Raw genomic sequence first — 27660 nt, 5'->3', positions numbered from 1 at the left:
GAGACAAAAAAAGAAGTGGATCCTTGGTTTATAGTAGAATGACCAGGGACCTTAGGGTCATGAAGATCAGCTGCATTGTTTTATCCATGAGGAACCTAGGGCTGGGACAAAGTGACTCACATATGCTCATATAGTTTTTTGGCAATATTTGGACTAGAATCCAAGCATCCCAGCTACATGTATAGATCTCGTTGAATACATAACTAGAGAGGAAACTGGGAGCTGGGGGCATCCTTTTGAGAGTGGTATTCTCACAGACACAGGCCTTCAATCACCATCTCCCCATACTTCCAGTACCCCTAGCCCTAATGAGGAGCATGACTCCTGTTCATTCATGCTCCATTCTCTCACCCATAGAGTCACAATTTAAAGGGGATACATATCCCTTTGGTTTCTGGGCCATTGTTAAGAATGGAGGGAGCCATAAGCAAGCAGACAAGCAGGCAGGAAGCCCTGGATTAAAATTAATCCCCTTGCCTTACAGACACTCATCAGAGAGTGGCTACAGGTCCCATGGAGAGGAAACACAGCCAGCTTCAGGGAGCTCACCAGGTCTTCATCTGCCGGGGGAAATCTCAGTTTAGAAAAGACCATCTTTTCATGTTTTTCTCTGGTATGTGCTGCAATGATTCGTATCCATTCCCACAAAGTGTCAGAAAAGCCTATAAAGTAGTAACAGCCAGGCTTCTTAATGCATTCCCAATATAAAAAAGCAACTTAATTAAGTAGGGTTAATTTTTTCCCAGGCAGCAATCAAACTTTAATTAATGCTCATTAAAATGAATTCCTAGGGGGACACAAGCATGCATACATGAACTGAATTCATCTGACAAGGTTGCTATTGAGGAAGATGCTAAGTGGGCCTCCTTCCTGGACACTTACTCAATTTCAGAGTGCCCCTGTTAATCACAACTGAAAAGCAATCACAGGTTTGCCCCCCCTCTTCCTTTCCAGAGGACCCTTTTGCCCAGCCAGACACTTAATGTAATTCAACCTCCCCTGCTGTTTCCACTTGGTAAATGATTCTGTCTGGGATTTAAGTTGGCTTCTTCCTATGTGGAGGGCACCTCAGTCTCCCTTTCTTCACTGCTCATCACCCTACATCCAAACTATATGAGCACCAACTTTAATCCCCGGCCTCAGACCTTGTGAAAAAGATTGAATCCCCTGTTTAAAAAGTCAATAAAGAGAAAAGGAAAAAAATGGAAACAAAGTCTCTGTAAATAGGGAAGGGTGGACGGGGTAAAGGGTTGGCAGGGGAATGGGGAAAAAATAAGCACCAGGATACATCATGTAAAGGTTCAAGACCCCAATGATGAATGTAACTGTACTGTATACCTAAAATGTACCAATAAAGAAAAAAGGGGAAAAATCAATAAAGTAAAATCACACCACATACTTATGAACTCTGCATGCTCCTTATTGGTAACAAAGGTCCCTGACCAAAGTTCTGTAGAATTGATTTCTGACCAGCAGGACAAATAGGAGAAATGGGGAGTGGTGTGTGCTTCTCTTATATTTCCTCTTGTAGCAATTATTTCTATAGAAGAGAGCCCCAAATTTCTCCTGCCGCATACTAAATGCTCCAGCAGACCCCAGAAACCACCTGCTTCCAAAGTCTCCTACTTCTCTAGAGATGAGGGGATGAAATTTTCATAGAGTCCTAAAAGCAAATTTTTAATATCACCAACATCTGGGAAGACTAAGTCCCAGACCCCCAGCCCTGGTCGGACCTTGGATCACTTCACTAGGAAGCTGCCCTCTCTCCTCTTACCTCTTTGGTGTGTGTGTGGAAGGAGACAGACATGTCTAGAAGAAGCTTCCGCTGCTCTACCCTGCGCACGAAGTCCTGGATGCGCACCTCCAGGTGTCGAGCTGCCTTGTAGATTTCCTCTGGGTCACATTCCCCGGTCTGAGCCAACTGCTCCGCTGCTTCTAGGAGCTTGTCCGCATTGGTGTAGGTATTCTGCCAGCAACAACAGTGAGGCAAACTCAACTTGCAGTCAGGAAGCTAGCTTCACGCCCTCCTGCAGCCCACCCTGGGACTCCCCGAGCAAGCTGGAGTGGAGGGGTGGAGGCGCTGAGCTGTCAGCTTCCGGATCTGGCACCGAGGTGCTATGCACGGATCTGGCTCTCCGCCTCGCAGCAGGCGAGCAGCCGGGCTGCTCTTACAAGCGGGCACTAGATAGGAGCTTTGCCCGCCTCTGGGGTTTCTCAGAGGTGCAGTGCCCCTGGAAAGGGGTTTGGAAGACCCACGAGATCCTCTATGCTCCTTTACCTGGCTCCTTATTCCCCACCCTTGGGAAGCCCCATGTTGCCCTCACATCTCAGGCTTGTAACTGCCAGAGTTGGAAATAGTGCATCCACAATGACAGAGCATGTGTCTAAGTGAGGACACCACGGAAACACAAACTTGCTTGCTTTGCCTTTCCCGCAGGGTCCTGCAACTGCAGGTTTTTATCTTCTTTGCAACAGAGCTATACTTTTGGAGGAGAAGGGGTAGCAACTGTAAGCAGATGACAGGAGGAAGTGGCCTCAGCCAGGCAGAATAGATGAAGGTTATTCCCCATTCCTGGTAAAGGCTGCGTGTGTATAGGAAGCTGGGGGCTGAGGAAAGTCTAGTGGTTTTTCTTATGATACTGTCACTTCAATGCACACACACATGTATACACACACATACACACACACACACACACAATTCCCCAACCCCTGTCTGTACACACTGTGGTGTTCTTCAAGGCATTTTAGAAGGTAGCCAGCTTGGATGATTCCTTAGGATAGAAGTTGGGATACTGGTTATCATATAATAGCCATGTACAGAACTTTTCCTTAGCAGGCTTATTTTTAAAAAATCTCCTGACACATCCTGAAGTGGAACTGGTGACTCAGGTGCACATGTATTTCTCAGAGTTCTTCTAGTCAGCACACTGGTCTGCACACTGTGAAATGGGCGCTCACTTCTGACTTGTGAATTCAGAAGTGGATGCTGTTAGCATCAAACACAGAGTGAGGGGAAACTGGTCTAGGATTACGAACAATGGCTGTGAGGTTTTCTTTGCTTTACCCCTGGAGACATGGCTTCCACATCTTCATGGAATATTTTGAAGTCAGCTGAAGATCTGGGTGTTATGGGTTGAATTGTGTGCACTCCCCACTCATGTTATACTCTTGACTCCCAGTGTCTCAGAATATGGCCTTTCTGGGAAAGATGATCGTCTCAGACGCAGTTAGTTACACTGAAATCAATCAAGTCATCTGGGAGAAAGTGGGCCCCTCATCCAGTGTGCCCAGCGTCCTTATTAAAGTACACTATGAAGAGACTTTCCTACAAGGAGACCACCACTCAGAGATGAAGGCAGAGACTGGGGATGTGTCCCAGAAGAGGCAAAGGCTGCCGTCAATGTACCAGAAACTGAGAGAGGAATGAGCTTTCTCCCTCATCCTCCCTCTTCCTCCCTTCTCCTTAGAAAGAAGCAACACCTGCCCACACCTTGGTCTTGGACTTCTTTTCTCCACAACAGTGGGAAAATAAATTCCTGTTGTTTATGTCACATAGACCGTGGGGCTTTGTCATGCAGGACTAGGAAATCAACACATGGGGTTGACCTTTTCAGGCTGGCCCAGCCTCAGGGTTGTATGGACACAATGTGTGAAGTGGGGCAGGCCGGGGGCAAATGCTAGTCTTGGCTTTTAGGGATTCCCAGGGAGGCCCAGACGATCCAGAAGTAATGTTACCTGAAAATCAACTGTCCAAGGCAAATACTGTCCCAATTATGGTAAGATGGAGCTGAAAAGGAGGAAAAATAGTTTGGCTCCTACTGGGAAATTCATGAACAAAATGGAGCAGCCTTATGTAGAGAAAGAGGCCTTTTCAGCTAGGTAAAGAATGTTAAGTCCAGAAAAGAACTAAAAGAAGCTATTTAGAGTCATGAGGAAAACAGGGAGAAACAATGAATGACAGGTGGTGGAGACTTATGAGCCTGTGGGGCAGGTTTTAGAAGACCATTATGGGGTTGCTTACAATCTCTAGTAAACAAACACATATTCCTGAAGTCATTTTTTAGGAATCCCTCAAATCTTAACTTAAGTCCTAGGGAATCTCAGGAATCTCCAAAGAAACCTAGGGTTACAACTTTATATTTTCTAAACAATATATATAAATTTGCCACAAAGCTCAGAAAATAAGATGATTTGTGAGTTCAGCTTAAGACTGAACTTAAAACTGAAGTGCCTATTGCATTTAAGGTTTCATTCATTCCAGTTTGTCCAGAATATACTTGGGTTTACCACAGAAAGTCCTCTATCCCAGAAATTCCCTTGGGAAAAACGGGGTGGCTGATCACCCTAATATAAACCCCACACTGTAAGAAGCTCAGGAGTGGAAATGCATATAAAATGTATTATGTCTCAAGGAGTATAAATCAGTCTTGAGAAAAATAATATGACAGTACATAAAATGGGACAAGCAATAAAATAACAGATAATTAGCAGTTAAATTTTCTTGATACAATATTATGCTCAAAAGAAAATGAGTAAAAACTAGGAATAACAGTAGCTAATATTCACTGAGTTTTTCACGTGCCAAGAAATATCCTGAAGACTTTTATGTATCTTATCACCTTTAAACTTCACAGAAATCCTATGAAATTGATGCAGCCATCAGACTCATTTTATAGGAGAAGAAACAGGCACAAAGAATTTCCAATCAAGGTTGCATGACTATAAAATTAGAGGATCAGGATTAAAACTTTGTTGTCTGGCTATAGAGCCAAGCTCAATTTATTACACTACCCTACCTCTATCCAGAGCATAGGCAGAGGCCTGAGGATAGGCAGGACTTAGCAGAGAAGAAGTAGGTGGCTCACAGACAGAACTGTCATTGTGCCTAGGCTACTCGATGCTTACCCCATACTACAGCTATTACCATGCTCCATGAAACCATGTGTCTCCACGCTGTCTCCCTGACTGTCTCTGAGCTCCCTGAAGCAGAGTTCCATGTCTTATATGTTTTTGGCACCTTGTGCCGGGCAATGTGGCTGGTACATAATAGGCACTCACTGCATGTTTGTTCAATGAACAAGATCAGAAGTGGGAATGAGCATAGCATGATTGGTAAATATGCACTAAAAGGTGGACACCCTGCTGCTCTTGTGCCTAGCCTCCTCCCAAATACTACCAGAAAGAACTTCTAAAGATCTCTGGTCCCTTTTCGCTGCTACTTAAAACTGTTTGGTGGTTTCCCATGCCTTTGGGATAAAATGTCTTAGCATGGCATGCAGAGGCCTTCTTCATTTGACTTCTACTTTCCTCATCAGCTTCAGCTCAGTGTCCTTAGAGCAAGCAGCCTATTGAATTGCTTGTATTTCTGGACACTAATAAAATTACTTTTGGCTTTGCACACACTTTTCTGACTGGGATGCCTTTTCCTTCACTTTTCTACCTGACCCAGTCTTATTTGCCTTTTAAGACTCAGCCTGGCCATTTCTTTGGGAAGTCACTTCAACCCTCTCTGTTCCAAGCCTGGCTTAGGTACCAGGAGAGGGCAGACTTGTCTCTGGGTCTTGATGCAGCAGTCAAGACAATGTCCAGAACATTTGAGGAGTAGCTTATTTTTATTGTTGACAAATAAAATCTATTTTACATCTTTTCTTTATCTTCTCTGGGACAGATCTGCAGATTAACTTGTTTGTGAGGAAACTGAGGCTGGAGAAGGAGCCATCTGAAAGAGTTAGAGATAACAGTATGGAGCATTCACACAGGGGTAGGAATAGTTCCTGTTTCTACCCATCTTCTTGAAAAACTCACGACTCTTGGGATATTGGCTCAAGTAATCAGAAGCTGTGGTAATTAATATTCCTAGGACAGTGGGTGGAAAGTATGGCTGCGGTGGCTATTCTTTTTTAACATCACTGAAAGTTCTAAAGGGCTCCTCATCACTGCCCTAGGCTGAGCAGTGTTCTAGTCTTGCCTAACAAATTTTAAGAAAAGACCTGAAAGAATCAAACTTTCCCCAAGCAACCTGTGACCCCAAAAGCTTAAGAATATTTATAAAAATATAAAATATATAGCAACTAAAATTTTATACAATGAAATTTACAATGTCTTATAGCTAATAAAAACCATCAAATATGCAAAGAACCTAGAAAATATAACTATGATGAAGGGAAAACTTGATAAACTAAAACTGAACCAGAACTGACATACATGTTAAAAACAGCAGACAAAGATTTAAAACTGGTCACCATATCTGCATTTCCTACATCCAAAAAGTAAAGGAAAAAGATTTTTTTAAAAAAGTTTGTACTTCTGGAGTTGATGTGCTGAAGCATGTTGACAGCAGGTTAGACGCTGTAGAAGAAAAAGTTGCCAAGCTTGAAAATAATAATAGAAATTAAACTGACAGGCTAAAAAATAAAGAAGTTTTCAAACTAAAGCACTGTAAGCTGTGTTAAGATTAAGAGTGTTATCTTAAGAATGCCAATGTTCATGAAATTGAATTCCTTATTGAAAGGAGAGGAATGTAAAAGATTTTTGAAGAAATAATGATCTAAAAGTTTTTAAATTTAGAAAAAACTATAAATCTACAGATTTGAGAAACTCAACAAAAACTCAACATAGAAACAAAGAAAATTATACCAAGACACATAAAAACCAAGCTAAGTGGAGATTATAAAAAAAAAATCTTAAAAGTAACCAGAGGAAGGGCTGTAGCTTGATAGTAGAGCACTTATCTAACATGTATGAGAGCATGGGTTTGAAGTCTGATCCCAAGCAGTGGGCAGAAAAACAGCCAGAGAGGGGAAAATAATGCTACATACAGAGGAATAAAGATAAGGATGATGGCAGACTTCTTGAAAGATTATAAGCAAATACCAAATCAAACCAAAACAAAAACCAGTGGAGCAATGAATTTTTAAAAATAGGTACCAGACCATTCCCTCTATTGTTTATATTGAGTTGATTTTTTTTTTTACTCACAATCAAAATAGTTCCATTAAGAGCAGAGAAAACATTTATATCTTTTGTTTGTTTTTTGAGACAAGATCTCACTTGTAATTCAAGCTGGCCTTGAACTTGCTATATAGCCCATGCTGGCCTTAAACTCACAGTGATCCTCCTGCCTCAGCCTCCTGAGTTATATCATCGTATAACATATATGTTAAAGGAAAAGCATGACTTGACCCTTCACATAATTCTTGCTACATTTGTTGAACAGAATTGACATCTTTATAATTTTGAATATTTCTGATATAAATATGGTATAAATTTTAATTTATGTAGCTCTTTAATCTTTCAATAGCATTTTGACATTTCTATTTGAGCTGTGGATTTAGCTCAGTAGTGCCACCACCTGCCTCGTCAAGTACAAGTTCCCGAGTTTGATCCCTGGTACAGAAAGAAAGAAAGAAAGAGCATATTCTTTTCTGTTATATTTATTTCTTCTAATTTAAAATCTTTTAACAGTATTTTTAAATTTTTATTTTGATATGTGCATATAACATATTTTGGTATTAGAAGAAACCTCTTTAAAGTAATGAAAGAAATACATCTCTCAAACTAGAATTCTCTGAAGTGTACATTTGGAAAGCTTTCATTCTATGTGTAAAGTGGTGTCACTTGTAGATAACTACGATAAGTTAAAATACTATGAACTCTAAAGCAGCCATTAAGACGACAAAGAGTTATAGCTAATAAGCAAACTAAGGAATCATAAAAGTATATTCAATTAATTTAAAAAAGGCAGAAAAAGGGAGTAGAGCAGATGAAATAAATGGAAGAATAAACAAGATGGGAAACAACCCTAAATACACCAATAAGCACATTAAATATAACTTTTCAAAAACCAACAAACAAAAAGTAGAGATTGTTAGCATGGAAAAAAAAAAGTCCCAGCTCTATAGTGTCTATGAGGAAATGTAACGTGTAGGTTTAAAAGGTAAAAAAGAGAATGATAATACCAAGTTAGGTGGCTATATTAATCTCAGACATAATAGAGTTGGGAGTAAATAACATTACAAGGGAAAAAGCAAGTCATTTCCTAATGTTCCAACGGGACAATTCATCAAAAGGATCTAACCCCAAACACTCATGTGACTCATAACAAGTTCAAAATCTGTAAAGCAAAAACTGATAAACCTTCAGGGAGAAAGAGCTATCCATAATTAGAGCCAGCAATTTCAATGACCCCTCTCAAAAATTAACGGAACAAGTATACAGGAATTTATCAGGGATATAGATTTGAACAGTCTCAACTAACAAGAGCTAATTGACATCCATAGAAAACTCCACTAACAACAGCAAGGGCTCAGAATTCATTTCCCAAAATAAACCATCCTCTGGGCCACAATGACAAATTTACAGGAATGAAATCAAACAAACTTTTTTTTTCTGACCATAATACAATTACAAAGTACTTCTGGATACCAGTGATGAATGGACACACCATATCACATCTGCTGGAAGGACGTCATTTTCCTATGTTCTCTGAATAACAGAACAAACAATAGTTGCTTCTATTAACACAACTTATACATAGAAGTGAAGGCTATCCAATGAGGAATCTTAGCCAAATGCTCCTCTAGCTAAAGACTCTCTCTCTGTAAATAGCTATAATTGCGATTGATACCAAAAAGAACTACTGCATATGCTAATACCTCCCAACACGAATAGTTATCCCTGGGACTCTAAACACCTACCTTATCACATTTATTTACAGAATCACCACACTGCCTGTTCTTATACACATCTTTACTTGCTACAGAATGTCTTTCTCTTTATATCTATATATCTTTTCCTACAAATGATATGTTTTCAAAACTTCACATTAAAAAAAGTTTATTTTCCTATAAACTGTGTTAATCTTTTTTGCTACTAAAACAAAAATACCCAGGACAGGTAGTTTGTAATAAACTAAAACATCTTGGTTCACAATTCTGGAGGCTGGAAAGTTCAAGATTTAGGACAATGGCACCTGGTGAGGGTCTTCCTGCTGCATCATTCCATGGTGGAAGGTAGAAGGGCCCAAGGAAGGCTGAACCTGCCCTTTTATAATGACATGAATCCCATTCATGAGGATAAAGCCCTTATACCCTTATCGCCTTTTACAATCCCATTGCTTAATACTGTTACAATGACAACTGAATTTCACATGAATTCTGGAGTGAACAAGCATTCAAACCATAGATTAATTTTGTGTTTTAAGAATATATCTAGACCTACAAGATTTGCGAGAAGAACAGTAGCTGTTCTTTACTGGGGTGGTCTGTGTCTGTCCGTCTGTCTCTGTTTCTGTCTGGGTCGGTCTCTCTCTCAGGTAATAAGGTATGATAGGACAGGAATTATCAGGCCCGCTGGTAAGAAAAGACCAGCCCAGATTTCAGAAAGAGGCAGCCACCTTTTGCAGAATGAGATACTATGCAAGGAAGGACTTCCCTGACCTCTCCTACCAAAGCAGTAGAAGGCAGATGTAGAACTGCAAGCTGGTTCTAGGAGAACCTGGGCTGGCACTAAGACCAGAACACAAACAGACAAGCAGGGGACTAGAGGCTATAAATTGGCCCAAAGCTGCTTCAGGGGACAAACCAAAGAGAGCAGTAGAGAGCAAAGAAAACTGAGTAATTAGGGGGTCAGAACAAGGAGCATACCACACAGAGAGAATGCTCTGATGATCACAGAGGGAAGTGCTTTATCCTCTTCCCACTGAGCAGGACCTACATGTAGCCAGCTGGCATTTGCATCACATCTAGGAAGCAATCCACCACTCCTAGAATCTGGTAACAAATCTCTACTTCTCTGATTCCCTTTCCTCTCTTCATCCTTTCCCTCTTCTAATCAAACTGGCAAAATAATCAAGGGGAATATGTATCTACAATAAGAGACTGTGGACAAAAATTTGTTAAAAGAGGACAGATACAAGTACTCAGTAGTGGACATACAGAATGCACAGGGTCCCTGGTCCTACAGGAATCCATTCTTGCATGAAATTCTTAAGGCCAGAGAAGCAAGCAGTTGGTGAGTTACCATCCCTCTGGAACAGAATAGGGCCACCTGCCTGCAGGGTTTGGCAATTTGAGGAGAGGGGCATACCCAAAGCAATGTTCTCCCTTGAAAGATATAAACTTTGCAGTGTTGCTGTGTTTCCTGTTTTCCATATTCTAAGTTTGGCTGTCTGTGGGAGGCAGTGGGTGGGAAAGGGAGAAGGAGGCAGGGCAAGTTGGCTTGAAAATGTTGCTGAAAATGGTGGAGCCTGTGGATTTATTTTTCTCTTTTGCTCCACTCCTAAAGAGGCACAGAGAGGAAACAGCTGGCCCAGGAAAATGGGGGTCAGATGATAAAGTGACCAAAGCAAAGGATTTGGCTTACACTTCTGCTTCTGTCCCAGTTGGCACAGTATTACCTCAAGCCTTTGTATCCCTTTTTGGTCACGAACACTAGAGGACCCATGGCCTCTGACCTAATAATGTCACTGACTCTCTGAGGCGGTGCTCCTGCCCACTTGCTTCCTCCCTGGACTCTGCACTTTCGCCAATTATCTCAGACCACTTATGCTGCTCTAACAAAGTACCTTAGACTGGGTAGTTTATTACATAATAGAAATGTATTGATTATAGTTCTGGAGGCTTAGAAATCCAAGCTCAATCTGCCACAAGATTTGGTATCTGCTAAAGGCCTGCTTCTGGGTTCCTGGATGGCACCATCTTGCTGTGTTCTAAGATGGAAGGGACCAGCTAACTCTCTGGGGTACTAATCTCATTCATAAGACCTGATCCTCTCCCAAAGACCCCACCTCCTAATATAATCACACTGGGGATTAGTTTTCAATATACAAATTTGTGGGAGACACAAACATTCATGCCATAACATCACCTGCCCCCATTTCTCCTTTAGCTAACCTCCCCGGGTTTGAACTACAGATTATATGGAAGACTTTTTCAACAGCAATGCAATTCACATTATGAGCTTGATAATTTGGGGGGCTCTTATAAATTGAATTCTGTCTCCCTAGAAACATAGACTGAAGCTGTTTCAGTACCTAATAATGTAACCTTATTTGAAAATAATGTTATTGCAGATATATTTAATTGAGATGAGATCAAACTGGAGAAAAATAGCCCATAATGCAATCTGACTGGTGTTCATTAAAAAAAAAAAAAACAAAAAAAACAGATGACTATGCAAAGAATGGACAAAGAGCCAAGTGGCATGAAAGCGAAGTTGGCTCTAACCAAGGAATACCTAATCTTCCACCAAACCACCAGAAGTTAGGAGAAATCCTGGAACAGACTGTCCCTCATCCCTCATAGCCCACTGAAGGAACAAACCCTGCTAACATTTTGGATCCTGGATTTCTGGTCTCCAGAACTTTGAGATGGCGTTTCTTTAATTTTATTCCATCTAGCCTATAGTACTTTCCTAGGGAAGCAAATACAGGGGCCGTCCTATGCACAGTAGGATGATCAGCAGTGTTCCTGACCCCTACCACAGGATGCCAATAGCAACTTCTTCTCTACATATGATAAAACATGTCCCCAAAGGTTAACAAATGTGGGCTGACACAGGTGGGGAAAGTACAGAGTCCAGGGAGGGGAAAAGTGGGCAGGAGCACCACCTCAGAGAGTCAGTGACCCTAGGTCACGTTGGGGGGATAAAATTGCCCTCCTATTGAAAACCAATGCTTTAGATCATAAGACTGCACAGGAAGCCCCAGTGAAGGGACCATAAAATCCCCCAGCTTATAATATTATTCTGATAGTCTTTCCTGTGCTTCTTACAGGGCTGGGGTGGAGAGTGAGATAGGCTGGAGGATGGGCAGGAGTAGGGTTGGGGAGATGGAGAAAGGAACTTGGAGGAAATGTAGATCTCAGGCCTTACTTAAATCAGGATTGGCTGGGGAAGGAATTGGGACAGTGTCTAGCTTCCATATGGCTTAAAATCTATGCAGGTGACTCTAATTGTAGCCATTTGTGCACACATCACATCTTCCTGGCATCTTGAGCCACCAGTGATCATGCACGACTCTTCCATCAGGTGGCTTGCACCACCCAATGGGGCTGTCCCCAGCTACCTGATCCGACAGTCACACGTATTGCTGTGGTGCTTCGGAGCTGCCTGGCAGCGAGACCCACAAAATACGGCCCCATCGCGGAATGTGTTAAACCACTCAACAAGGGTGAATCCAAAGTCTGGGCTAAAATTCTGAATTGAGAGAGATCCAATCTTAAAACAGCTACAATCTTTGAATCAACAGTTCCATTCACATGCTAGAGTATCATGATGGTGTAGCTCAGAGTCAACACAATTACATTTTTGACAAATAGTTAATGACTTGAGGAAATGTTCCTGACATGATATGGAACGAAGTCAGGAAAGTATAGTTCCATTTTTATTATCTATTTAAAAAAAAACAACTACTGATAACAATGGCTGCCAGTTTGGGATAAACTTGTAAATGTTATTATATGTGGTAAATTATGTTATTATAGCACATTACAGATAGAAAATTGAAGCTTAGGAAAGTAAAATAATTTGCATAAGCTCTCATAGTGGCAAGTAGCAAATGTTGATGTAGAATTTACAAATGTTTGATCTCAAGTAAAACATTCTCAGTATCTGCTGTACTGAATGGGAATTTGTCAATAAGTATCAGTAGTGGTTATCTCTTAGTGACATTAAGGATGAATGTCCTTTTCCATTATTTCTTTGTTTTCCAGTTATCCTATGGTAAACAAGTATTAATTTTATTATCAGAAACAATGGAAAATCACTTAAAATATAAAATTATATATATGGCTTTCTTCAGAAATCACTCTAAAAGTAAACTGAAGATTTTGTATTTGTTTGCTTATTCTTTATTTATAATTAGAAATGTGTGATTATTTCAGAAAGGTGGGATGGTACAAATAGAGGGATTATTAGCCTTTTTACTTGTTGATCTTTGTAATGTTCTACCTGCTATTACAACAAACAGGAATTTCTTCAAAATTTGAAAAATACAAAATAAATTTTAAGGGAGAAAGGTAAGAATTCAATATATTTTTTCAATTGACAAATGAATATGAGTAAACTTGGAGAAATAAAGGAATGCCATTACAAATGTATTTACTTTAGAGAGCTTTCTTTGGGAGATCTGGAGATCCTAAAGATATTAGTGCCTGGCCAACCACATGAAATACACAATCACGAAGCATAAAAATCTCTGCAGCCCCAAGCAGACATTTCATCTTCCTTAGTTTGGACTTTATGACATTGCTCATCACTGCCTAAAAGAAATATGCTTTTGGTATGACATATGCATCTGAAAAAAGATTGAGTTAAAAGGGATCAGCTATGCAATCCTAGAAATTATTCTGCCTGGGCACAGTGCCAGCAGCATAAGCTCATGACCCTGAGGTGTTTTCCTCAACAGTCAAAGTAAGAGGCTTGTCAAATTTGAAAATACATAAAAGTGAGGCAGGCTTTGGCCTAAGCCTGTTTGAAATTGGATTGTAAGTTTTGGTTGAAAGGTGTCCCTATAACTACCTGACAGATACGAAAAGCCCATGGCACAGAGTAAGTAACATGCAGGAGTCTGGTCCTGGGTCCTTCCATAGATGAAATTGGCAAGCTGATATACACTGAAATTTTTATGTCCCTTTAAATGAAAATTAGCAAAACGCAGATTGAGTGATGCAAAAGTAAAAGGAGTAACAGGAATGAACCAGAGATAGAAGAATCATCCTCTGTCCTCCACTTTCACTGATTCACCCTGGAGCAAGGGTCATAGTGTGGCTTTAGAAGGTCTTTTCACACACACCTCACCCTCACCAAGTGTACTATTAAAATCATCCTCACAAACAGGACACAGGGCTGCTCTAGGGCTGGGAGGGAGTGGCATATTTGGCACAAGAAGCTGCAGTCCCTTACCAGTGTCCCTGTTATGGCTGTGTTTACATGCCCCCCCCCAAGCCTCATGCTTTCTCAGAGGTGGCTGAATCTAAAGTGTGCAAGTGATTCATGGTGGGGCTAGGCTGGAGGGCACTATGATTAGGGCACAAGTGCTACCTGCCCTAAGTAATATGAAAAAGATAAAGGGGACAAAAAGATACTGTCAAGGCCTTTGGTGCTTTTGCTTCCACGTGGTCACCATGAACTGTTTCTCCTCTGCGATGCCCCTCTGCCATGTGCCACTCTGCCATGAGCCAACTCATTATGGACTGATACCTCTACAAACTAAGCTAAACAACCCTCTCTCCTTTAACTTTGGGTGTCTCAGCAAAGAGAAAAATATGTAACACACCCCCTGATGTAACCCAGTCCTAGAACAACTGCAGTTTTGGGAGGGACTCACCTCTGCCAAGTTTAGGGGAGAGAAAAATCTTAGGCTTTGCAGCAGTTGCTAACAAGGGGTCTCCTCATCGTTAAAATCGGGGAACACTGCCGTGAACCCTGAGGAATCATATGCCATAAGTAAGGCATGGGAAGCATAAATTCATTTCAAAACTGTATTCTATTTAACATCAGTAAAAATGAAACGTGAAGCTTCAGTAGGAGGTCCTTAGGGTTAAGTCTTGGTTCTCTGTACAATTAAATTATTTAGAACAGTTCATTCTCCAAGGACATGAAAGAAATGAGGTGTGTCATTGAGTACGTATTGATGCCATGGGCATGCTAGGTAACGGAGTTACCAGGCATGATAGAGAAGTCTGGAGAAGTTTTTAGAAGGAAGTTGCTTTTGTTTTTTCAATTTTTTAAGGCAACTTTAATGTCTAAAATGCAAAGCCAAAGGGAGCAATCTTCTAAGGAAGTGGTTGTCATAGCAAAGGTATAGATCTATTAGTCTGGAAGACACAAGGGGGCTCGTTTACAGACTAAGAGACAGTACTGGAGCTTCGCCTTCACATCAGGCTGATGATGGAAGCTTGCCGTGGAGTGGCTCCTCTGACCTCAGAGAAGCCTAGCTTTCATTCTCATAGTGGAACAAGCCTCTAACAGTGGCTGTCTGGTTTGGAAGACTGGGAAAGAGCCATGAGGGAGGCAGCAAGGAGAGGAAAGAGATTCTATTCTGAGAACAAGGCTACCTGCACACCCTTCTCAAGCAGAGCTAGATTCAGAAATTTGCCCTAGTATAGAAGAGGCATCACATATCCATCAAAGCCTATTTACCACAGACTACTGGCCAAGACCTCTGGCCTCATCATCCTCACTTTTCACGAGCAAACAACATCTCCTTCCTGTTTCCTTTCCTTAGGACATTAAGTGAAGAGCCTCAGGCACAGAAACATTTCCTCAGAGCAGAGAAGCTGTGAGAGATCATTTCCCCACATAATGCCTTTAGGGAAAGGGCAGAATCCAGATAGCTGGAAACTGGAGCTCGAAGCACGGAAGGGTCATGGGATTCAGGCTCATATCCACTATTCACCTCATTATCTGGAGCTCTCAAATGTTTCTAATTTGCACAGGCCAAGAGCTATCTTCCATGACCACAGACTGTGCCCAAAATCCTCATAGTCCTGAAAGCCTAAAGTAGGAAACATAAGAAATTCCATATAAACCAAGACTCTATACTAAATGAGAATTAAGCAGTTGGGTTTTGTGAATAGTGACAAAATGAGTAAATTAGTGGGGAGACAGGTGCTAGCAGGACTTGAATAAATTCATGGGGCCCCCAAGGGTAGATGAAAGAGCCAACATAGTCCCCACTAGTGGTTTAAGGCCAAAACATGGGCTGTAGCAACAATCCTTGCAGTTCATCAGGGCATTGTGAGTAAGGATACTCTGTTCTCTCTTAGCAGAAGGACATATCAAATAAGCAGAAAGCTCTAAATACAAGGCATTGTGGTGTTACCATTTACAACCACTCTGCCCACAAAGTGTCACTGACCTAAACTTATATAATCATCAGAACAAGGACATCCTCACTCATTAAATCATTAGTTTTAGAATGCGGAAGGAATCCTGGAATCCCAGTTAGCCTGGGAATCTGGCCTACAAGCAGTGAAGAAGCCCAGGGTGTCAAGAGTTCAGTTAAACCCAGAGACCAGTCAGCACATTCCTATTCTTGGGAAACTCCCAGTTTGAGGCAATCTCATTGATTACTTCTATTTCTTTAGTCCCTCTTTGCTGAGTGTGTTAGAGATATGAGATCATCCACTGTCATCATATGTCCTGAATAATAATGGTGAAAATTTACATTTTCTCTGTGCTCTAACTTGAAGTGCTGTTAAGCACACGATCTTACTTCATGCCTACTTCAATTCTGATGGAATAAACACTTTCCATTTTATAGATGCAGAAACAGAGTTGTCAAGGTCAGGTAACTATATATGTAGGTGGGGTAGCTCTAGGCTTCCAACCTAGGTAGTCAAAGCCTTGAATCCATCCCCCTGAATCTTATACCTCCACAAGGAGGAGGGCAGGAAGAATCAGTAGCTGCTATTCTGTATATGGGGAGATTGTTCAGATGTCCTTCATGCAAGACAGAGAGAAGAAAAAAAAAGAATCTAGAAAATTGTCCCATGTTCAGATCTTTTGAGACTATGCAGCTAGATACCCAGAAGAATAAGTAGAATGCAATTTACTGGAGTAAATTCCAAACCTGGAACCTTTCTAAGTTTATAAAGTGACAGAGATACCATGTGGATGGATCAGACCCAAGGTTCACATCCAAATAACCCTATCTCTGCTATCTATCCATATATTAAGCAAATGAGACTGACCGTGTAAGTGCCTGAGACACTAAAGAGTTCATAATTTTAGGCAAAGTCCAAGACTTGTGAAGAAGGACATTAAATGTGGAACATGTACATCACATGGATCTGCAGTTCCCTTTATAGTCTCTTTCACGGCCTCCTTCCCTCAGTGATATTTTCAAATTTTAGGTATGTGAAGGACCCAAGTCCGCCAAAGCTATTTCAATCCATCTTTGGCACTGTTGAGGCTAAGATATTTTGTATTGTACAAAATAGCTCACAGGGTAATGGTTTGAGTCTAGATGTCCCCCCACAGCCTCATGCAGTCATAGATGGGCTTTTTCAGAGATGGCTGAATTTAGAATGTGTGATTGATCCATGTTGCAATGCTAGGATCAAGGGCACTAGGATTAAGAATGAGTGCTACCTGCACTAAGTAGCCTGGATAAACTGAAGGGGCAGGAAGACATTGCTAAGGTCCCTTCCCTTGTTGCTTTTGCTGTCTTCCTCTGCCGTGAATTGTTGCCCCTCTGCCACGTGCTGCCCTGCCATGGAATCAGCCAATTATGGACTGAAACCTCTTCAAACTGTGAGCTAAATAAACCCTTTCCCTTTTAACTTTGGGTGTTGGGTATTTTGACTCAGCGAGAAAAAAGTAACCAAGACAGTGTAAAACACCATGGTGCTGTGTAATTAGAGCCGAGTTGCCAATAGTTTCTGTTGTAGCTCTTAGATTGTAGAAGGAAATTGCACTAGTTTCTACTTAAACACAAAGGGCAGTGCCTTGGCTTAGCAGGGGATTTGCCTTGTGTGTCCCAAGATAAATATAGGGACCAAACCCGATGACTCTTGAATGTCCTTGGGCAGGCCATAAGAGCCTGGCTCCCTCTTCCTCCAGCCTGGCTTCCTTTCCAAATGGAAGAACTCAGATTTGTTCCTGTCAGAATTTGGCAGTGGGTTTTCCTCCTATTAAAAACTTATTTCAGCATATCTGCCTTTATTGCATTTATGTTTAGCCTAAATAGAAAGACCTTTAAACCTGATTTTTTAACGAAAGCATTTGAATGAATTTTGTTTGGTATTTATTCAATAAAAGTTTTAAAAAAATTTATTCCAAACAAAACTGGTTTATGAGAATACCTTCAACTGCTCCTTGGCAGAGAAAAAAAGACACATCTGCCTGGTAAATTGTTATGGGTTGATGACCTGTGTTTATTTTTTGGTTTCTATAATAGCTGCCAGAACCCTTTAACTCGGGGCTCTTTGGTGCTGGTTCCTTATATTCACTGCCTATACCAGCTACTCCATCTACCTGAAGTTCACAAAGCTCTTACCTTTCACCCAGATACTCCTGATTTAGCCCCACTCTCAGAATGCTACAGCCAGAAAGTACTAGCCTTATCGAGGTCTTGCATGCACATGGATGGGGGAGATCCTAAAACACACCACACACCTGAATGGGCCACAATTAAGCCAGAGCCAAGGGCTATACCCTATACCCAAGAGCTCCTACTTCAGGGAAAGTTCTCCCAAGAGAAGATGGGAAAGGCATGAAGGGAAAGGAAACAGAGGAGGAATGGTAGAGAGAAAAAATGGGAATTAGGAGGGAGAAGGAAGACAATGACGATGACCAGGATGAGAAAAGAGGCTATAAATGTTACTGTTCTCAAGCTCTCCCCACCACCACTGCCAATATCACTACCTCCTACCTCAGTCAGGTTGGAGGCCTAGAAGGTCTCCACAGCCCTGTAGAATGCACTTGAAAGGAAGAACTGGAAAGGCTTGGGAGGAAACATAAAATACCATTCTCGGACTTTCTCTTAGAAAAAAGATTTTCAACACTTGGCTCAAACCCAGACCTCTGTTCCAATGTGTATTTTGCTTCACTTTAAATATAATTGTACACGGTTTTAATAGCTTATTAAATTACTAGAATCTGGAAAAGAAAGATAGTCTTAATATTAAAGACCTCCACAGGAAAGAAAAATAACATCATATGTATGTATTATCATGGCTATATCATTAAAACAAAAACTGATTATCAAATGTATCCATATAGTTATAAATATCTGGAAGAATAAACACCAAGTATTAGCAACTGTCAGACAACTGAGTGGGTGGATTATTTTTGTTCCTTTTCACCTGTCTATATATTTTCTATATTGAAATGTAATTAAAAATAAGGAGAAATGAAAATAACACAGAAACTTCCTTTAGAAACAATTAAAAGGAGGGTTAAATAATCTCAGTGTTTTCCGTTACTCTGAACGGATGTATGCTGACAGTACAGATTCTGGGGTCAGAACCATCTTCTTCCACTCAAATGATCATCTCTAGGACCGATTCCTCATCTGAGAAATGAAGAAAATATTTACATGAACTCTATAGAGTTGTTTTAAGGATTAATTGAGCTCTTCCTTGTACAAGTATGTTTTCATAATTGGCAGTTATTATCCCTTGTTCTTGTATGTTTGTCTTCAAAGCATAGCCTTTAAACCATAGGCTTCAAACATAACAAATACTTTTAGGGATCTTTGCATGTAGGAAAAATAGTTTTGAATGAGGTTTGAATCCCCGCTTCTACAGGGTCATCCCTGGCTCTTGCTTAGTCTCAGCTTAGACAAATGCTGGCTCTGGAGGACCATTCTGTTGGCACAATGTCACAGAAACAAAGGAAGTAGAAAGAGAAAGAAAGTCGATTTTTTTTTCTTTTAATTTGGGCATGCTGACCTGTGTTGAAATTAATTATTGGAAAGTGCAATAATAAATGGCTTACTTTTAGAATCAATACTAGCATATATTGAAGATTTCTTGTGTAACAGCCTTCTCCATTTCCTCTCTAGCCTATGCTGGTGCCTTTTGAAGGATTAACTCTGTGCTTCCCATCTGTATATTACTCTCACTGTGCAAGGTAAACACACTTCTACCTGGTGAGATCCAGTGGTTATACATGTGACATCCCTTTGAGGACAGCCAGGTAAGAGAATTCTTTAGAAAAAACAGTCTGCTCTTACTTGGTTCTCAGCTTTTTCTTTTCCTTTCTCTTTTCTGAGGCTCTGTGGGAGCTCAGCTCCAGCCTGGTTACAGAAACGAAACACAATAACACTTCTCATCCACAGACTGACCTTCCATATCAAATCCCATTAGGGGCCAACACAACCCTGCCCCGGTCCCCAGATTTGATAACTACAATTTTGTCTTGTTTAAGAGACAGCTCTTTCTTTACTGGTGCTCCAGGAATCCCACCTCTGAACTGCAGCCCAGTGGCTGGAGCCCTAAGTGCCTTCCCACTGTACACTCTCATTCTCCACCATGGATCTGTGAACACCATTGGCTCTGGAGGCCCAGCTACTATGTACTCCCTGCTCTGAGGCAAGATACACCATCACTTTATTGGCTTTTCTTGGTTCTCACTGGATGTAACGGATAACCACCTCTTTCACAATGTTTTACTCATGGACCATGCTCGTCAGTATACTACTGTAGTTGATATGTACCCTTGGCACCTGGCCATCTCAAAGGACAGGACCACTCTCTTCAACTTAAGCAGACCATGCCATCCCAAGTCTTGACATGACTGCATGGTACTTGATAGCTTAACCTGGAAGGGAATAATGCTTAGATATCTTCTGTCACCAACCACCAGCACTACTGTGGTCACCACTTGCTATGACAAAGGCCATCATTTATGGAGCAACTTCTGTGAAACCCATTCTCTGTTAGTCACTTTCCACGTGTTATTTCCATACTTCACATTATTCTTCAGGATAGCTGTTTTTATCTTCAGAGGGATATTGAGGCTGAGTGAAATTAAGTGATTATCATAGGACCATGGCCCAAAATGTAAGAACAGATGGACCCCCAAATGCTGCGCTTTTCTTCACTACAGCATATGGCCCAATAGATAAGAAATCAGAATTGTGGGGCATTTGTCAAGTGGGCTTAGGGAGCTATCAAGGAGGACGAATGTGTATGAAACTAGGAAGTTGCATTTGTGATAGTTTGCCTTTAGCAATAGGTGGAAGTAAGAAGATGAAGTAATCTCCTGGTCCTGGCCAAGTGTGGTCCACCATTTTGTGCTAGAATGTGAAAATGAACATTCAGGTCAGTCACTGGCCAAGTCAGTTATTAAACAGGCCAAGTTTCTACAGAGAGCAGAGCCAAATCCTATCTCCCACAGGATCTGTGCTTCTGCTGAGCCAGAGAACAGGCAGAGACAGTGTCTCCCACAAGATTTGTGTTTCTGGTAAGCCAGAGGACAGGTGGAGAAAGACAGAAGAGAATCATAGGGTTCCCAGAAGCATCAGGCCACATGGACCTTTTTGATTAAAAAGATGTCATGGAGGACCATAAAAGTGACACTACGATCCAGTGGAGATTTTAGAGACAAAGTGGGGAAAGTATTACTCAGTGGTCCCGTGGCCACAGTTCTAAGGTAAAGCACAGCTAGCTGTCTGAGGAATGACCCACATACAAATCCACAAGAGGACTGGGAACTAGCTATGGGATGGAGTGAGGTCCCTGCACCCTGATCCCAAAGACATCCAAAAATCTTTTTAATCAGGAGACTATACAGCAAGGTGGTTGAGAGTCTGAGCCTTGGAGCCACTCTCTGAGGATCTAACAGTCCCACCATTTTCTAGCTCTGTCAACTTGTGCCAATTATTTAACCTGTTTGCTTCAGATTCTATATCTGTAAATGTGAATAAAAAATGCCCATTTCATGGGATATTATAAAGATTGAGTTAACACTCACAAATAAATGAAACAGTACCAGCACATAGAAAGTATTCATTAGCTATTATTGTTATCATTATTGCTGTTATTAGGGTTATCTCAAAGGAGAAGAAAAAATGGCAATTGATGAACATGATATATTGAATCAAAAGAAGTTTGTGACTAGAATAAGTGTCTTGAACTTCAAAGCAGTATATAGTATTAGAGTCATTCATAGGAAAATGGATACATATTGAGGATATACTCCTAAGTGAAATAATTAAGTCACACATGTGTAAATACCGAATAGTTTCTCTGGTGTGAGAAACTATTAATAGTACATAAGATCCTAATGATATAACTGACAATGTGAAATACGAAGAAGAGGGCCAAAGGTGTGGGGAAAGTGGGAAGGGTAGGGGAAAGGTAATAAGAGAAAAGAAAAAAATATGAGAAAATGAAAAATGGAAATAAAGTGTTTGTAAATGGGGTGGGTAGGAGAGGGTGAAGGGAGGTCAGGGACAAGGGGAAAAAATGAGAACCAAGACTTGTCATGTAGAGGTACAAGATCCCAATGATGAATGTAACTGCACTGTATACCTAAAATGTACCAATAAACTCAATGAGAGAAAAAAAAAGTAGTATATAGTATATAGAATCAGTATGTAGTATACTTCTAATTTACTTTTATTGTGTTATTTCTTTAAAATCCTTTTGCTAAAGGCCAACCTTATTCACTTATAACCAAGGAGATTTTAAAAAAATGAAATAAGGACTTCTCCACATTTCAGCTAACAGTGGGAGGACTAAATCCTCTGCTGATAGTGAGGTATGGAGTAATGGCAACTTTTCCATTCGGAGAAACTATGGAAACTTAGTGGGACTAAGAAATGAACATAGTAATAACTGCAATTTCTTCCTACCAAACTGGTTACCCATAGAGCTTCAGATATAACTTTTTCATTTTAAAAATTAAAATACATGAAATATTTAAAAATTCACTCAAAATTGGAATAAAAAAGGGTGCTTTCAAAATACTTGTGATGGTTATTCTTGACTGTCAACTTGATTAGGTTGGTTGAAAAAGGCCTAGAAAAAAAAATTTAGGAAAGCACACTTCTGAATGTGTCAGTGGGTGCTTCCAGAGACAATTGGACTTTGAGGGGCTAATGCTATCTGTAGACTAATCCACTGATGAGATTATAATTTGATGGGATTTATGGGAGGCCATGAAGACTTAGGTGGTGGAGCCTAGTTAAAGAAGTATGTCATGGGGGCATGGCTTTGAGGACTGTATCTGGTCTCTGGCTCCTTCTCTGCTTCCTGGCTACCATAAAGTGAGCAGCTCTCCCTTGCCACATCCTTCTGCTATGATGTTTCTGCCTTGCCATAAACTTAGAAGCAATGGAAAGATGTGAGCGTAGATTGAAATCTCTGAAACTGTGAGTCAAAAATAGTCCTTTCCTCCTTTACATTGTTTATGCCAGGTATTTTATCACAGTGACAGAAAGCTGACGGATGCAGTGCCAGATCTGGGGCTATAGCTGTCAGGTTGACTTCAGCTCAGTCCAGATGCATCCATCCTATCGGGGGTACTCAGTTCCAAAGGTATAGTTCTGGGGCCTGTATTCTTATGAATGTTCATCTATTCTACCTGTTCCCATTTGCCATCCTCAGAAATCATGTGGCCTGATACCCACCCAACAAAGGAATCCCTCTATGTTACTCATTCATTAACTTTTTAAGTACCAATTGCATGTTGGTTCATTGTACTAGGCACACAGATTTTTAAAAAGGTAGACAGAATCCCTGCTCTTGGAAATTTCAGTCCAGCCAGAGAGTGAGGCTAATGTAAAACTGACTAAGACAACTACCAATAAGGGATGTGGCCAAATCATATCCTATGCCTAGGTATGGGGCTCCCAATCCAAACCAGATCTCCAGAGGTTTCCTACACATGATACTTGAGGTAAGTGTCAAGGATGAATAGGGGCTGGTTGGTGAAAGGGGTAAGAAGGACTCAGGAAACAGATTTGAAAGACTGAAACCAGGCATGGTGGTACATGCCTATAATCCCAGCACCCTGGCAGGCTAAGGCAGAAGGATTCAGCCTGAGCTACTTAGCAACTTAGTGAGACCCTGTCTCAAAAATAAAAAAGTAAAAAGGGATAGGGATATTGCTCAGTGTAAAGATTGTAGGGTCACTCACCAGTACTGAGAAGGAAAACTAAAATAGGGGAGGGAGTAATGAGAGTTGAGAATGTTTAGTCCGTAGGGCAAAAAAAGTTGTCTCTACTGGAAAACTTCCAGTACCAAGAAGCACACTACATCACAAAAGACATTTCATTCTGCTTTTGGACAGCACATAGAAAGGCAATTGGTAGATTAGAAATTATATCTGAATTAAACCAAAATTGGCTTCACTCTACATTTTATTCTTATCTCTTCCACAGAAGACCTTCAACTATCAAACTTACCACCCATGCCTTCCATAAAGCATTTATTCAAAATTCAACATATCCAGTTACCTGAACTTTGCAAGTCTGAAGGCCTTGCAACAACTGCAGTATATTCTATCAATATCATTTGGGAAATTTATATTCCAGAATTATGTACAATATTTCACAAGTGATCTAAACAGCCAAGGAATAAAGTCTTGTTTCTCTGATGCAGAGATTATATTTTAATTTATATTATGACTTAAAGCATTTAACATTCTTCTCTGGTCTAAGAATAATGTATAAACTCTTGCATTGAAAGTCAAGGTTCTTGGGAGTTAAGACACAACCTATACTTTCTTAAGATTTTCTATAATGACTCACTTTCACTACATAGAATCCTTTGCTCTCACCAATTTAACTTATTTTATCTTTACAGTGTCACAAAATTTCCATGAGATGCTAAGAAATTTGAAGACTCCCATCATCACCATGGTTTTTCTTAAGCCAGAATTGAATTGAACATTTTCCATTTTCTTCATCTGATGGAACGGACTATGGCCCTCTCCAGGAATATGATGGCTTATTTTGTGGGTTCGTTTTGTCTTCATATTGTTCCTCCAGATTGCTTCCAACTATAGCCTCACTCCTCTTGTGAGAACATGTCCTCTAAATGAAGAATCTTATTCTACCGCCATGTTTTAGTTCTGAGCTTAGGACTCTTAAGGTCTCAGGAACATCTGACACACATCTTTTTGTGTTAAAAATATAAGCACACTACATGCTACATATGCCTTCTCTTGGTTTATAGAATAATAAGTCCATACATATGGTTTCAGATGTTTTTGCTTATTTCTTTTTAACCTAATATGATCTAAGGGTATTTTACTTACAAGGTACTTTTTAATGTCACCTGTGTGGTGCTTGCCATATTTGGTTTGGGATAGTTTTCTTCCTTTACTTCAAAATTGACTTAAATATTCCAAAGAGATCAATGAGGTTTTCTCCTCATGGACACCCTTTTCAATCTTCATAAGATGCCTTCCACCCATTGCCAGAAGTCCATCATACTAGTTCTGTAGGACACAGCACTGAAAACTTTAAAACACTCAATACATAGGTAGCCATTTGTTTATTAGATTCTCTTCTTTTCCAAAAGTCACCGTGTCACATGAAATGAGATAGGAAAACACCATCTTTCTGTTTATTACCCTTTAAAATAATTAGGAATACAGTCCCAATGTCTTCTAAATGTACTGTCTGTTCTCAGCAGGAAAAAGCAAAAAGCAGCAAAGGAGGAGTAAATTCACGGAGTTAATAAGGGGGTTGCAGTAGGCTCCATAATGTCTTGGATACTGGCTCCCATTCCTCCCCAATTTTCCACATCAGAGCAACACAAAGTGACCTTCAAAGCCCATGGTCGGCTCTTACCCACACACTTAACACCTTTCTTCTTCCCGAGAGAGCATCCAGAAGACCCTCCCCCCATCAGCTTATGCCAGCAACTTTTCCCCAGTGTTCCACGGAAAGGATGCTCTGAAGCCACCCCAATGGGAAAGGTGTCATGGAAGATCCAAAGAAGGATGTCCTTCATTTCTATGCTGCTTACTTCATGACATTAATTTCTCTGCATATTCCTGGCTTGTTTCCTCACTATTTTTTTTCATCTGCCTAAGAACCTTTCATCCTTTCTAAGAAGCTGGAATGTGAAAAGTCTCTCTTATTTAAACTCTCCCACCTTTTCCTTCTGCTTGCTTTTGCAGCTGCTACAAATGGTCATTTCAGGCAAGAAGAGAAGACGGAACTAACTCCAAAGGTTACTACCCGCTCCGCAGCCATATTTTCTGGATCACCAGTGAAGTAATGTATTCTTCCTAGATTTCACTAGGAATTCTCCTTGAAAACCCAAAAGGATGAAGATTATATCTCTTCCTATTATGGAACTTTTTAGACAGTCACAGTTATGTCTGGTATATGTTTTTCAGTAGATTATAATTTCTTAAAGACTAAAACTGTGCATCTCTTTAATTTTCCACAGTGACCAACACTGTGACTTGATGAGACATAGAGGTTGATGAGAGCTACTGTCACCCCTGAGGCCAGTTTTTCCCTCTCTTTTCACTACCTTGTCTATTTGCCCTAGTACTGTGGTAGGATCACCAATTACACTTTGAATGCTTTTGTATTCAATGTCGCTGAGGACTTTTCTTCCATTTCTACCTATTTTATATGATAGCAAATGTGTAATGAACTTTTTCTCAGTGTGTTCTGTTTAAGTTTGAGAGGAAAAAAACAAGGGTCATGCAGTGGAATAACCAACCAGAGATTACCAAGTGAATTACTTAATTGTGTCTATGTTTTTGTTTTTCTTTAAAATATTCTTTTAATTATTCTTTCAGAAATGTTACACTAATTCTACTCAGTACGTTCAGCTGCTTAAATATGATTTGGTGCTCAGTGATGTTAGGTGACACATGTTTGAATGTAAATGCCTGCTAATTTTTGACCAACTTAGTTTGTAGAAAGTAACATTTCAGACAATGAGGCTATAAACGACGTCACTAAGAGGAGGCACAACTACGATAGAAACCAGACATGTAAGTACTTTCCTACCAAGTAATAACAAGTACCCCAGGACAACCTAACAGCATCCTACTCTACTCCAGCACCCGAGCAGATACAGACACGTTTATCCCTTGACAAGCAGGCTATAAGGCAGCAACCCCATCTTATACTTATTTACACTCCCAACCACACCTGACACCTGAGGCGCCACAAAGAATACAAATATACTTTCTATAAGTATGCTTTATCCTAAGGCCTGAGTCATTTGGTGAGTTTATAGACCACTTGAGTCAAGTTTTACCAGGACCAGGCAGCAGACCCATCAGGATCCAGGTCTTCTTTGCGGACAGTGACAACCTCAGTAGCTCAGACTAGGAGGATCTGTGGACACAGATGCTTGGTCCACCCTCCACCCTGACTCTCACCATCTGCGTGTCAGATGCCTCCCAGCAAGGCTGTCAGGATGTAGCACCTTTGCCAGTCTACTCAGCCTCTATGTAGCCTATTGAAAGAGTGCCACCTGCAGGATGATCTGAGGACTCCAACTACTTCACTCATCAAATGATTTGAAGAATCTGTTTAAAATACATTCACGAGCTACTAAACACAAAATTTAAGTTAAAGTTTAATGATAAATAATGGATTGCTATGTTAAGTCTTCACAGATAGCATTTAAGTAGATAGTATTTTAATAGCTCATAATGACTTTTCAAGGCTGCCATCCCACAGTAGAGATGCATTTGACCAGGGGCTTTACTGCCCTTCAACCTCTTCCCAGGGTGGCCATTTCTTCTGCTTAAGGGCTTAATCTTCCCTCGAGAAAGAGAAACTCCCAGGTGCTACAACAAATGCGGTAGCTCCTTTCCTGCCCAGATTTGAGATAATCTTTTGAACTGAACAGAGAATGGGTACTCAGAACTCCCTCCTCCTATCAGCCCAAGGTTAAAGAACCATAAAACAATGAGGTTGACAGGATTGTGACCCTTTCACCTACTACTCAGAAGAAAATCCACAGCCTCCCATTTCACATGCATAACACCCTTCCTATCTTTTGTAATCACTAACCCCAAACAAGGAGCAAGGCTTTCCATGCTTTGGCTTTCTGTCATAGCAGTCTGGCATCACTGCAGAAATTTCTGATTTCTTTTTAAATCTACATTTCCCAGTGGCCCTCACCTAAGTGACAGGAGAGTAAGAGAAGAGATGCATCTATGTTCTCACACCTGGTAATTATATTGCACAGAATAAAGCCAGTCTTAGGTAGGTAAGTTAGG

General features: G+C 40.6%; 1 protein-coding gene across 17 annotated transcripts in view; it reads right to left on the bottom strand.

Moving 5' to 3' along the window:
• Positions 1-27660, bottom strand: part of Kalrn (kalirin RhoGEF kinase) — a 584665-nt gene that overhangs the window by 311639 nt on the left and 245366 nt on the right. For all 17 annotated transcript variants that reach the window (XM_010618178.2, XM_010618187.2, XM_010618192.2 and 14 more), the window contains exon 11: positions 1775-1966. In XM_010618178.2, coding sequence (XP_010616480.1) covers positions 1775-1966 — 192 coding nt within the window. The remainder of the gene's footprint in view (positions 1-1774; positions 1967-27660) is intronic.

The sequence above is a fragment of the Fukomys damarensis genome, unplaced genomic scaffold (assembly GCF_012274545.1).
Source record: "Fukomys damarensis isolate Sample0158 unplaced genomic scaffold, DMR_v1.0_HiC HiC_scaffold_24, whole genome shotgun sequence".
NCBI classification, from domain to species: Eukaryota; Metazoa; Chordata; class Mammalia; order Rodentia; family Bathyergidae; genus Fukomys; species Fukomys damarensis.
Note: the sequence above shows the minus strand (reverse complement) of the source record. Positions and strands in the feature narration are given on the sequence as shown.